The following is a 12,351-nucleotide window of genomic DNA, read 5'->3' on the forward strand; positions in this document are numbered from 1 at the left end:
AAAAGACATACAGCTAGATATACACTTGAAACACACAAAAAGAAAAAAGAAAGAAAAATAGATCATATATACATACACGATTAGAAATAGAAAAAAGGGAAAACACATAGTAGGATATATATAAAAATATTATCCAAATTATTATCCAAATTAATAGTAATTGACCTGGGTATATAGGCTAGCCTACCTACAGTGTACTATATTTTATTGTATTTATGTATTTTTGTATATTTCCCCCATAACCGGCATATTTTGCCTGGAACATGAGAATCATTGTTAAATTGTGATGACGGTGGGGATGGCGGGTGGGGGGGGAGACTCTGGAGGAGAACGGATTCTCCCAGAGACACACAGGGCAAGAATGCTGCTGTAATTGTGAATCACCACTGGCAGTAGTACACAGTACACACCGCCCCTTCAATGTCGTGCTAGTCCAGCCGCTTCAGCAACAGCAACGCCCAAACCGAGATAGAGGGAGGGAGGGAGGGAATGAGTGAGTGAGAGGAAAGAAGAGAGAGCGTGTATGTGTGTAGCCTACCGGGGGAGAGAGAGAGAGAGAGAGAGCGGCAGATAGGGAGAGAAGTTTGTAGGAAAAGAAATATTATTTTGGTGGCGATAAAAAAGGGGGAAGAAAACGGGGAGTTAAATTATTCGGTCTGGAAAAAGAAGACAACGTTTATTACCCCATAAATTGTTTCGGAGTATTAGAAAGGCAAATAAGGGACGACGCGGCGATTATTCCAATACATTGATCTGATGATCATGACGGCAGCTGTCGATATGAAACCGACATTAACGATCATAAAGGCTGAAAAAATGGACGGTGAGTAAATTAACTTTTGGTGTTGTGTCACTACAATGTCGTTTCGCGAGTCTGGCGCTATAGCTCGTAGTAAAAGCTTCGTTTCGGATGTACAAGTGATGGTGACATTAGTGAGCGAGTCTGGCAGCTCAGCTCATATGTTTGTTCTCTTAACACTTAACAGGCGTAGACAGCGTGACATGTACTGTATACATGTGTGCCGGTAGTGACTCCCTTTAATTAGAACTGGAACGGGACAAAACGTCCTGGCATTAACAGTGGGATTTCCCCCCCACGTTAGTTAGTTCAGTTGCTGTGGTGTGGTCATTGTGGTGTGTAGTGGAGTGGACAGCATGCATGAGCATGACACTTGCGAAAAATACAATTTATGCACCCCCGGGTCCCCACACGGGAGACTGCATTCGTGGATTATTTGAGACTAGCCTGTATGCTACTTATTATTAAAGACATGAAAGAATTGTTTTCCATTTAGACTAAAGACTAACAATTGTTTTTTGCAATGCACATGGTACGTCCATCCATTGCAATGTTGGCATATATCAGTTAGTTATCTTGTGATATCTGTCAAATGTCATTGTGGTTGGTTGACATCAGCTGGTTGAATGAAAAGTTTCACAATGCATTACTGTTCAACTATTAACTATACTAACAAATGCCCTGTAGCAAAACATTTGACATTTACAAGTTGGAAAGAGTGACCAAACATGATCTATTCTAAACTAACAACAGTTGTGTTCATCGAAGGAGAGAGAGAATAATTGTCTTTCAGACAGGCTATTCCAGTGCATGTGTAACAGTTTCTTTATACATTATCATTATGAATCATGACAAAAGTTTTTTCATTTGCATATTGTTTGAGGTATGTGTGGACTATGTGTGGACCCTTGGCCTTTCTCTCTCCCTCAATCTCTATCTCTGTCATATCATAATTATGGCATTGCTCACTCTAGTCTGGAGCTCCTATCGCTCTGTCAGATCTGTAAAGCACCCATCTCTGTCCCGCGCACCGCGTTGCGTTGGGAGTCAGGGCACTCTGCAGTCTGCCCAGCCGGCATGGGAGACTGGCACTGATGCCTAGTCATCCCTCCCTCCCTCCCTCTCTCTTTCTGTCGTGTCCCCCCCCCTCCTCCCTCCTCCTCCTGAGAGTGGTTTATGCCGAGTTTCCACAGGCTGAGGTGATGAATGTGCAGACTTGAGGCTTGCCTCTCTGACCCCATGCTGCCTGGAAGGCTTGGTTAGCTGTAGGTCCTGTAGTTCAGGAACTGCTTCTATGTTGACCCCCTTGTCCCTTCTTCAGAATGAACCTTTTTCTTTTGGTTTGCTACCTATTTAGCACACTGAATGTACCATAGTGCGTATGGCATTGGCATTGCAGCATGGGCAATGTTGAACCAGCTGTTTAAAGGTAGCAAAGTGCTTGCGCGTCGTGGAAATATGATGCATACTTTACTTGCTGACCTGCGATGCGGACTAATGCAGAAGGTTGTGTGACTCACCAGTTTTTACAGCCCTTCTAGTCGTACATGGTACCTTGCTGAAGACATGCACACATGCACAAGCACAGACGCAAACTTGTATAAAGGGGAAAAAAGTGCTGACAGCTGCAGTAGAGTTGCCAAAGCGTAGCATGTCTTGCAAAACCATTTCGCAACGCTGGCTCCCGCACACCCTGCCTGGCTGTGCCGTGTGTTCGTGGGTCAAACTGAGGCTGTCGAAGGACCATCTCTCTCTCTCTCTCACACACACACACACATGCACACCACACATTCTCATACGCACACCCACGCACAGTCGTATTTGCTCGTTTCTGCATCGCAGATTCCCCACTTTACAAGATAAGTGTCCCAGTGATGAGTTCCTAGTTGGTATTTTATTGATTTGAGATGTGAGCCATGATGGATTCTATTTTGTCTGTCTGTCACTAAAACAGTTAATCACTCTGTACAAAGCCAGAGAGAATGCATTTGAAGTGCACACTGTCGTCAAGTCGGTGGGTTGTGAAAGTAGCTCTCTATCCCAGTGGACAAGGCTACTCTGGTTTCAACAGCCATAGGGTTTTGCCAATGTGAAAAGTATAGATGATGATGCTTTGGTATTTGGCATGCCCCCCAGCACGCACAAATGGATGCACTGCACACGCACACGCACACACACATGCACACACACACACACACACACACACACACACACGACCACCAACAATAACAACAACAGAACGAGGCTCAAGTGGTTCGAAGACCAATCGCATTGTGTTGTTTGTTTTTCCTTTTGTGAGCTGCAGTGTCAGTTTACCGAAGGTCTCTTGTTCCGAGGTAATTCTCTTTTTAACCACTTGAGCCTGTTTTATACTTGGTTGCACTGCAGACAAATGCTGATCCACTATTTAAAAACCAAAACCATAGACGTGTAATAATGATATAATGATAAAATAGGGATGCTCTGTTGAAATACTTAGTTTACAGCATCAGGATGAGAGGTGCACCACCAACACGCAGTTGCATTACAGTAGCCATCCAGCTCTCTCTACACGCTGTAGGTTTGGTAATACTTCAGTATAACTGAAGCTTATTATTCAAAGTAGCATGTAGCCATAACAAGGCTGTGCACTCAAAGGAGAGAGGAGCTGCTGCACAGATAAGGAGAGATGGCTTCTCAAGATGGAAGGTGTTGGATGAACGACGGAGCTGGATTCCATTCCATGTAGTTGAAAACAGTTCTAAGTTGTTGTTTTTCTCCCCATACTCTTTTCTGTGTAACGGAGTAGCTCATACCCGACATACCGTATGAGGGTTATTGAAAATTGGCATTTAAATTTTTTTGTTTAACCTAAAACGTTTGCCCAGAAGATGCTAAAGGGAATGTTGCTCATTTTACAGTACAAGTCCCTGTCTGTTGTCTCAGTGTCTCAGTGAGTTGTCCCTCCTTTTTTTAAGTTCTCTGTTCATCAGGCTTGAAGGTCAGGGATGAGTGACTGACAGGAATGCCTCTGAGTGAACGTGCCCTGCTGAGATGGATGGACGGATTGAAAGGAGGAGGGAATGAGGGAAAGGGGGTGAGGAGGAGCCTCACTTTTCTTATCTGATTAAAACAGAGTTGCTTTGCTTGTCATAACTGGCATGCCTCGTGTTGCTACCCTTATATGGGATATTTTAAGAGCTGTGCCACCCGCACATGTTCACACGTACACACACATATACGTACTGTAGGCTATACTACAGCATGCACTGCTATCCTAGTCCTACACATAGAATTATGAAAACTAGGTTTTACCCTGTTCTTCCTCGTGATGTCCTGTCCAGTCCACATTGAATCTGTGTCGTTCCAAGTGTAAAAGTGGATCTGTATGGTATACGGCCTCTCAGAAGTTTGCGGTGTATTTTGGAGGCGAGGTGTAGGCCTCCTTTCCTTCAGGGCATATAGGGTTTTACATAAGCTTCTTGCTGTGGGTTTGTCAGTGTCAGCAGTCCTTTGGTATAACGCTGTGTAATGTATGCCAGTGTTTGAGCGCGGGAGGCATTGCTCCCTCCCTGGCCGCCTGGCAGCTGTGCAAACAGTGTTTGGGCGATCCAGCCCTCCTCTTGATGTGGCTTGTCGATCCGTCTGGGGAGCGCTGCCTCAAACAGGTTCGTTTTTCATCCCATCCATAATATACCGCATCAACCTGGTTCGGGCCAGATCAAAACCTTGCCGGTAAGTGAGTGCAGTGTTTTAGTGCCTTATGCCGGTATGTCATTAGGCAGTGTTTGACTAGGCCATGCCTACAACATGCCAGGCTGTGGTTGTGCCCGGTGTCGTCGTGTGTCCTGAATGTTCCTCATACATTCCCGCATCTTGCAGCGGCCATATATATATACCCATGAACGGACTGAGCTGGGGCCAGTCAAGTGGACGCCTGTTTGTGTCCACAATGAACTTGTCTGTCTTCTTTATAGCATGGCTTGATGATGTCACTCTTTAACTTGAAATCCCCCATACCCCCCCCCAAGCCATTCAGTCAGGCTTTCTTTCATTCATTCATTCATTCATTTTTTTTTAAATTTCCCTTCATTCATCCCCCCCCTGTCTGAAAAGGCATCCCATGATATAAACAGAAAACCATTATGATGCGTGGTTTGTATCAGGATGCCTGTATTGTGACTACACGCCTTAATTTTGCCTCGTTAAAGCTTAGTCATAAAACGAGGCGTGTTAGCGTCAGATACATCAGTCTGCTAAATGGTAAGCATATGGAGAAGAGAGAGGCAGAGGTGGGGGGAGAGAGCATTCCAAGGTGTGGCCCATATGATGGTGTTGAAAGCCCTCGGCATTAGGTTTTCTTTCCTTCTTCTGTCTCAGGATATCGTAGTGATGGGAAGGTTATTTTGTTATTGTGTTATTTATTTTATTGTAATAATTCTCCGCTATTCACCACCATTCCCCAGAAAGATGGCAACCCAAACAAAGGAAAAACAGGCTCCAGGGCTGGGAGAACAAAGACCTACCAAGCTTGAGATTTTCTTTTTTTTTCTTTTTTTAATTTTTCACATGCTCTTTGAAACTCTGTCACCCACCCACCCCATTCCTCTCCCCCTCCTACTCCCTGCTTTTCCCTTTCTTCCTCAGTTTTCCCAATTGATTACAACTTTCCTGCTGGCCACATGAGCTCTTCTCGCACGTCACCTGTGTCCTTGATGTGGCGTCTTTCTGCTGTGTGCTGCGTCCCCTGCCTCACATCCCTCCCTCAGCCCGTAGTCGTTTGTAATCATTGAGTCACAGTATACCAGGCGCCTGCCATGCCACGCCACATGCCTGGCTGACTGACTGCCTGCCTGAATGACTGTTCGGGCTGGTTTCTGTTGCCACATGCCTCCCTTATCCCACGATTACTCCCACATTAACAGTCTGACTGGGAACCCTAATGGGCGCTATGCCGCCCCAAAATGGCTCCAAAGCACCTCAACATTTCTCCAATGAGTGCTGCATCTATTTTGGTCCCCTTGCTCTGTTGCTATATACTGTTTCACGATTCCACATTATGGGGGAGCTGTGTTTTCCTCTATGTAACGGAAACTCTAAAACTTGTTTAGAAACGTTGTGCCTGCCTTAGGAATCAGTTTTGGTCTCTGATGTTCAGCTGCCCAGAACAAGTCACTTTGTTCACCGCTGCGTGGCCCAGATTTCTTCCCTGTTTTTTTATGAATCTGTTGCATACCACCTGGTTTAAGACTCAGCATAACATGGTGAGCTGCTTTTGTAATCAGTCCTATGAATGGATGTTCCATAGAGCCACAGTCATGTATGGCGACCCCTACTACATCCAAATCGCATTAACCCATTCTGACCTGAGATCAGATTCATACGAGGTTTCCACTGGACACACACTGGTCTGATTAACCCATTCTGACCTGAGATCAGATTCTAAAAAATGTCAGTCGCTCTTCGATTTTTCAAAAATAGCAGACCTACAAGCTCGTAGCGCGCCACTCGGTGGCGTGCTATGAGCTTGTAGATCTGCTATTTTTCAATAGCTAAAGCATGACATGATGCTAACACCAAAAAGGGTTCCCGTACAGAATGGGTTAAGGCACAGACCTGCCAGTCAAAGCCAGACGACAATAAGGAAGAATGCCTTTGTGGATGAGCGGGAGGTGGGCTTTACGACGCAGGCGCGAGTCAGTGGCGCTCTCGCGGCGAGCCAGGACTTCTGTGACGCACGGTCAAATGGGAGGCACATGTTTTCTAGCTTCCATAGGAGAGGTCGTGGGATGAGACTCATAGGTCGCTAGCCTTGAAAATAATTTCTGATATAAATGCATTTTTTTATTAACTGAAATGACTCCCTGGCTCAGACAAATCATACAGTCTACTTAAAAAAATACTATTCCTTTTAAGGCTACCACTGCAGCTAGAACTAAGGAAAAGATAACATCTGGATTCCTTATATTAGCTTTGCAGTATATTATACCTGCACTTTTGTGGCCTCACCGATATCTGCATATTTGTGACTTTAAGAAGTGGCTGACTCCTGTATTTTCTCCAGGCATCTACAGACGACCCTAAGGGCCTATATAGGGCCAGCAGCTAATGAGAACTTCACTTTTTAACACCATTCCCCACACTACAGTGCTGATGTGATGTGTTCCTCTGTCTAATAAATGTCCATTAGACGGGCCCTTGTATATCTGTCTCAGACCTGTGTTTGTTCTATGAGAGCATACAAGGCAAGAATGACAAATGGTTAGTAAATGAGCAGGAATTTTTCAAGATACACTAAATTCTTTACGTCACGAACAGTCACAAGTTAAATTGTTTTCCGTGTTCTCCCTTGAAGTCCAGTCATTCTTTGATGGCGTGAGTCATAGCCAGTCAACTGTGTGTGTGTGTGTGTGTGTGTGTGTGTGTGTGTGGGAGAGAGTGGACAGGGTAGAGAGAGTGTCTCTTGAAACGTGTGTGAGTGAGAACACAGCACACATGCATAAGTGTGTGTGAATATATATATATACATACAGTATTTGTGTGCGTACGCACTTGTTTGTGAAATCACCTCCATCTCTTATTGCCAAATAGCCGAGTTGTGTTTTTCCACGTTCTCATCGATTCGACTCTACATCTTTTCAATCAGCGCATTCAGCCAAAGCTAAAAGGTCGCTCGTGGTAATCTAACATGCATATGAGATTGAGATGAAACGGCAGAGAGCGAGAGCGAGATAAGCCAGAGAGTTTGATGTTTCCATCAGCCATGTTGGAGCCTATATACACGCGGAGTACACTTGAGCTTAAAATAGAACCATAATTCATCTTCTTGAGCTGAAACCATTTCGCCACTCGGGCCACAAGTCATTTTTGGTCACATTAGAGGAACACAAGAAAGCTGTGAGAAGCACATTAGCGATTGTAAAACAGAAGTGGAATGCGAGGCATGCAACATGAAAACAGTGCGGTCTCGAGGGAATTTATTTATCGAGTATCCATCTGTCGCCCATAGCTCGCCTTCAAACGAGCAGTGAGCATTTAGCTCTATGATGTATAATTGGAACCAGGGGGTCTCAGGACCTAGTCTGCGTACATGGCTATATGCTTGCTAATATGTGCAGTATCATACAAAAAAAATAACAGCAATATGAATGATTATCTCATGAACATGTGCAAGTCTGTCCGGCCGTATTCCATCTCCCCGCATAACTCAAACTTGTTTTACCGGAACCCATGGTTGTGGAATGTTGCAGTTTGGACTGAAAAAATGGGGCCAGGCACCGTGTTTTTCTGGACAAAATGCGAAAGGGGAGAGTAAACTGTTTGTCAGATGCGTTGTGTGTTTGGGTTAACACCTAAACAGTTTCCTCAGAGCATCCCCATTCCCCCAATCTGTTTACATCAGGGATGGAGACTGGAGAAACACACACACGCAGAGACGTAATAGCACCACCTGCACTGTCTGACACAGTGCTTTGCCTGCTAGGCAACCCCCTTTCTGTGAAGAAACTATAGTTTACATTTATTTTGTGCATTGTTATAGACTAGTCACTGTGATGTGACGCAACATTGTGTCGACTTAATTGGCCTATACTCTGTACACAAGTAAGACGCGGGAAGCGAACGCAGCTCGTACATATTTGGGTTTTTTTAAGATTTTTTTTTAAGTTAAGTTTTTGACCTGGCCCCTTTTGTGCCCATATATGGAGCTGAGTGATTTGTTTGTGATTGATGCAACACACTCCATATTTGGCTAACAGCGGGACAGACACACAGACAGACAGACAGACATGATCTGCTAGGTCTCATAGTTAGTGCTCACTGCGTTCGCAATTATATTGAATAATATAATTATAATTATAATATAATCGCATCGTACTATGAAAATCTGTCCGTCACGTCACCATATATGGCCGCCAGTCTGTCACGCCTCGTGACATGTCACGCCACCATATATGGCCGTCAGTCCGTCACGCCTCGTGACCCCGCTCCGTATATTATGGCTATCTCCATATATGAAGATCACGACACTGACCTAATCAAACCCTGGATAGCCGTACATGGAGAGGACTGGATCCTCACCTAGATCTGCATAATACTGTATGGAAGCCGGCCAGCGACTCTACAGTTGACCTCAAACCCTTAGATCTCCATATATGGAGATGACCTGTTCTGACATTGCATACAGTATGTTGATCCACCCCACCCATCCTTCGTCTTCAACGTCTCCCTGTTGTTGACTGATACCTGTCCATTCAAACTATCACCGTTTTGATCAGATAAAATGTTACTATTGCTGTTTAACGGAAGGCTTTGGTAAGCTGCTTGCTGCATTAAAAGGTATTTTTCAGACGGGGAGCGATTGTTGATCATTTTTCAATGAGAGGCGACGAGGCAGGAAGGGACTGTACACAACAGGTGCTCGATTCACACAGAATTATGATAGTTCTTCTACTGTATGTGACACCATTGAATGGTTTAGTCGTGTCATTAGTTGTCAGGGTAAAATGGATAGTGAGTTTACTGTGTCATTTCGGATTTGAATGCAGCAGAAACACAAGCATATACTACTGTACCTATAACATCACTGGAAGCATGCCCCAAAATAAAGCTTTTCCCCATAAACTGTTTAACCTGTAGAGTGGTTTGGGGGGGGAAAAAAATCCCCCTCAAATAACCTTGCCTCTCATTTGTGTTACTTCTCTTGAAGGGATGGAATTTCCACCAAGCTTTCAGCATAAATACACTAGGCAATGTTCACTTATAAGCATGGCTTCGGATCAATTCAAACTTCAAGCTAATGTCATAACGGCACCTGAGACCTTTGGCGTAAACAATATGAAAGAGATAATGCACTTTACCGTCATAAACTAATGTGATTTCAGAGATGGAGACAGAGGCAGGAAGAAAGAAAGGGAAAAGGCAGCTACGGGGCATTAGTCTCACTTATTGCCTGCTTCAGAGAGGCCTGCTTGCCTGTGGTGTTGATCCTGGAGAGCCCTTTTTTTTGTTTTCATGGCCAGAGACAGTTTGTCAGCAGTAGTAGCCTATAGCCTCACACAGCCTCTTACAACACCACAGGCTTGCGTTTGGAGAGGGCGGCCAGAAGACAGCGGTTGGAAGCCCTAAGAATAGAACGCAGTGCTCCAACAGCGTTTGCTTACAAGGAGAGATGGTGGGATAGCCCCAGCCGGTACCTTGAACCGTCCACCTGATTTTTAAGCGCGCAGGTTTGGTTTTTGATCTAACCTGCTGGCCGGGGTCTGATCTTGGCTCGGCCGGGCCTCACCCCCATGGTCGGCGGTTCGGTTTGGTCCATAACAAGCACGCCCACTGCTTCTATTCCCAGTTCTTTGGCATTGACATGGAAATCCAAACACCCCAGCCTTGCTGGGCTGAACAAGCAGCTCTCTTCAAGACCAGACTACTGCTGCCCCCTCCTTCTACTGCAAGCCCCCCGCACGCCAGCCACCACTTTATCACACTGTGCTGTGCTGAATGGGCTCCCTTCATGTTGGCCAGGGTTTATGACCCTGCGCTCTCAGACTGGGGGTGTGGGTGTGGGGGGGGGGCAAGATAGGGATCTCCATCAAAGGCTTTCTCAGATACCACCGTCACCTCTGGACGATGGGGGGGCTGGGGTCCGTCGCGGGTGGACCGGTCTGGGCTTAAAGACTTTTACTGGAGCCAATTATAACTCCCTGGCAATTAACGGATACAACACGCACCCTCGGTATGACCCCACTACTACTACTACCTGTGAGCAAAAAGAGGGACGGATCAGAACTATGCTGTACCTAAACCACAACTCGACCCACAGCTCACCTCACTTCCCCGCAGGAAGCAGTAGCTTAGCCACAGGAAATGGACACTTGAATTGATAAATATAACCCTCCCTTGCTGCACGGAGCGAGAGAAACGCACTTATTGAGTGATATAGACGGCAATGTGTGTCCGAGTACCGTCTGTATGTCAGAGTATGGAAATACCAAGTGTCACTGACCAAGTGTCACTGCAGGCAGACACACACACACACACACAGGCAAGGAAGGAGAGCTTGTACAGTACAGTACAGTACAGTACAGTACAGTACAGTACAGTACAGTACAGTACAGTACAGTACAGTACAGTACAGTACAGTACAGTACAGTACAGTACAGTACAGTACAGTACAGCACCCAGTTCAGACAGGTCTGATTTTCTTCCCGACACCTACATGGCCCGAGCCGGGCCCTCAATCATTACACCCCTCCCCTACCCAACGCGTGGACGCACACACGCCTACTCTCTCTCACGCACACACGCACGTCTTCTCTCATGCACGCACGCACTCGCGCGCGCGCGCACACACACACACACACACACACACACACACACACACACACACACACACACACACAGCCTAAACTCTATTAAGAATCTATTTATAGCTAGTGGGCCTGATAGAAAGCATATTGTGTCCTGTTGGGGTGGATCTGGTTGCCTGCTCTGTGAGTACCATTGCATCATTCAGAGCAGAGAGGCAGCAGCAGTAGTTCAGTCTTTATGAATGAACAGCCTCCCCTCTGCCAGAGGCAGGGAGAAAGATGGCACTCATCCCATCGTGATGTCACTCCAGACACAAGGAGAGGAACAGAGAGAGAGAGAGAGAGAGGGCTCCCATTCATTCTTCTCTCTCTCTCTCTCTCTCTCTCTCTCTCTCTCTCTCTCTCTCTCTCTCTTTTCATTGTCTTTCGCTCTCTTTCCCTTTTTCTCTCATCTTCCTCTTTCTTCTCTCTCTCTCTCCCTCCCTCCCTCAGTCTTCATGCACTTTCTCTCCCCTTCCCCTTCCCCTCCCCTCGTCCCCCCTCCTCCTTTCCCTTTCTCCCATGGCTCCCTTGTCCAGTGATGGGTTCACATTACAACCCGATGACTCACCACACACACACACACACACACACACACACACACACACACACACACACACAGAGTGCATATTATAGTCAATCACCCCTCACCCAACGTACACACACTTCCCTTGCTCCCTTACCCTGCCAAGCCCTTGCTCTGCCCTTCCCCATCCCTGCCTCTCTAACCAAGCCCCTGCCGCTCCTCCTCCTACGGGCCCTAGTCCTCGGTCTCCCCATCCGCAAAAAAAAATAATAATCCCAATTTCACGCCCTCGCTCTGGAGTCTCAGGCGAAGACGGCTGTTAATTTGGTTCATCTGCGTGTATGTGTGCGTTTGAGTGTTCCGTGTGTCGTTTTAACGACTCCCCCCACCCCGGTTTGGCCAAGGTGCAGAGCAGAAGTGTTTGTCAAGAGGAGGTGATGGTGGATTGGGGAGGGGGGGGGGGGGGGGGGGTCAGACTGAGAGTCTCTCAGACCTCCCAGGAGAGGGATATCATTGTCGCACTCAGCATAACTGCTTCTGTCCATTATTTTTCACGATGACACAGAGGGGAGTGGCTGATCAATAGCTTTTACTGTATGTGTGTATGCCACGCATCAGTCTCATCAATGGCTCTTAGATTATATTATAGTTGATTGATCCCACTATGCATCATGAACAGACGTCGGTATCCCTTCCTATTGCGC

The 12,351-nt window shown here is 46.2% G+C and overlaps 1 protein-coding gene across 2 annotated transcripts in view; it reads left to right on the plus strand.

Moving 5' to 3' along the window:
• Positions 1–511: 511 nt before the first annotated feature.
• Positions 512–12,351, plus strand: part of ets1 (v-ets avian erythroblastosis virus E26 oncogene homolog 1) — a 34,629-nt gene continuing 22,789 nt past the window's right edge. For both annotated transcript variants that reach the window (XM_080772569.1, XM_080772570.1), the window contains exon 1: positions 512–823. In XM_080772569.1, the coding sequence (XP_080628695.1) occupies positions 757–823 (67 nt within the window). In that variant the 5' untranslated portion in view covers positions 512–756. The remainder of the gene's footprint in view (positions 824–12,351) is intronic.

Source organism: Protomyctophum bolini (genome assembly GCF_963924005.1).
Source record: "Protomyctophum bolini genome assembly, chromosome: 9".
NCBI lineage: Eukaryota > Metazoa > Chordata > Actinopteri > Myctophiformes > Myctophidae > Protomyctophum > Protomyctophum bolini.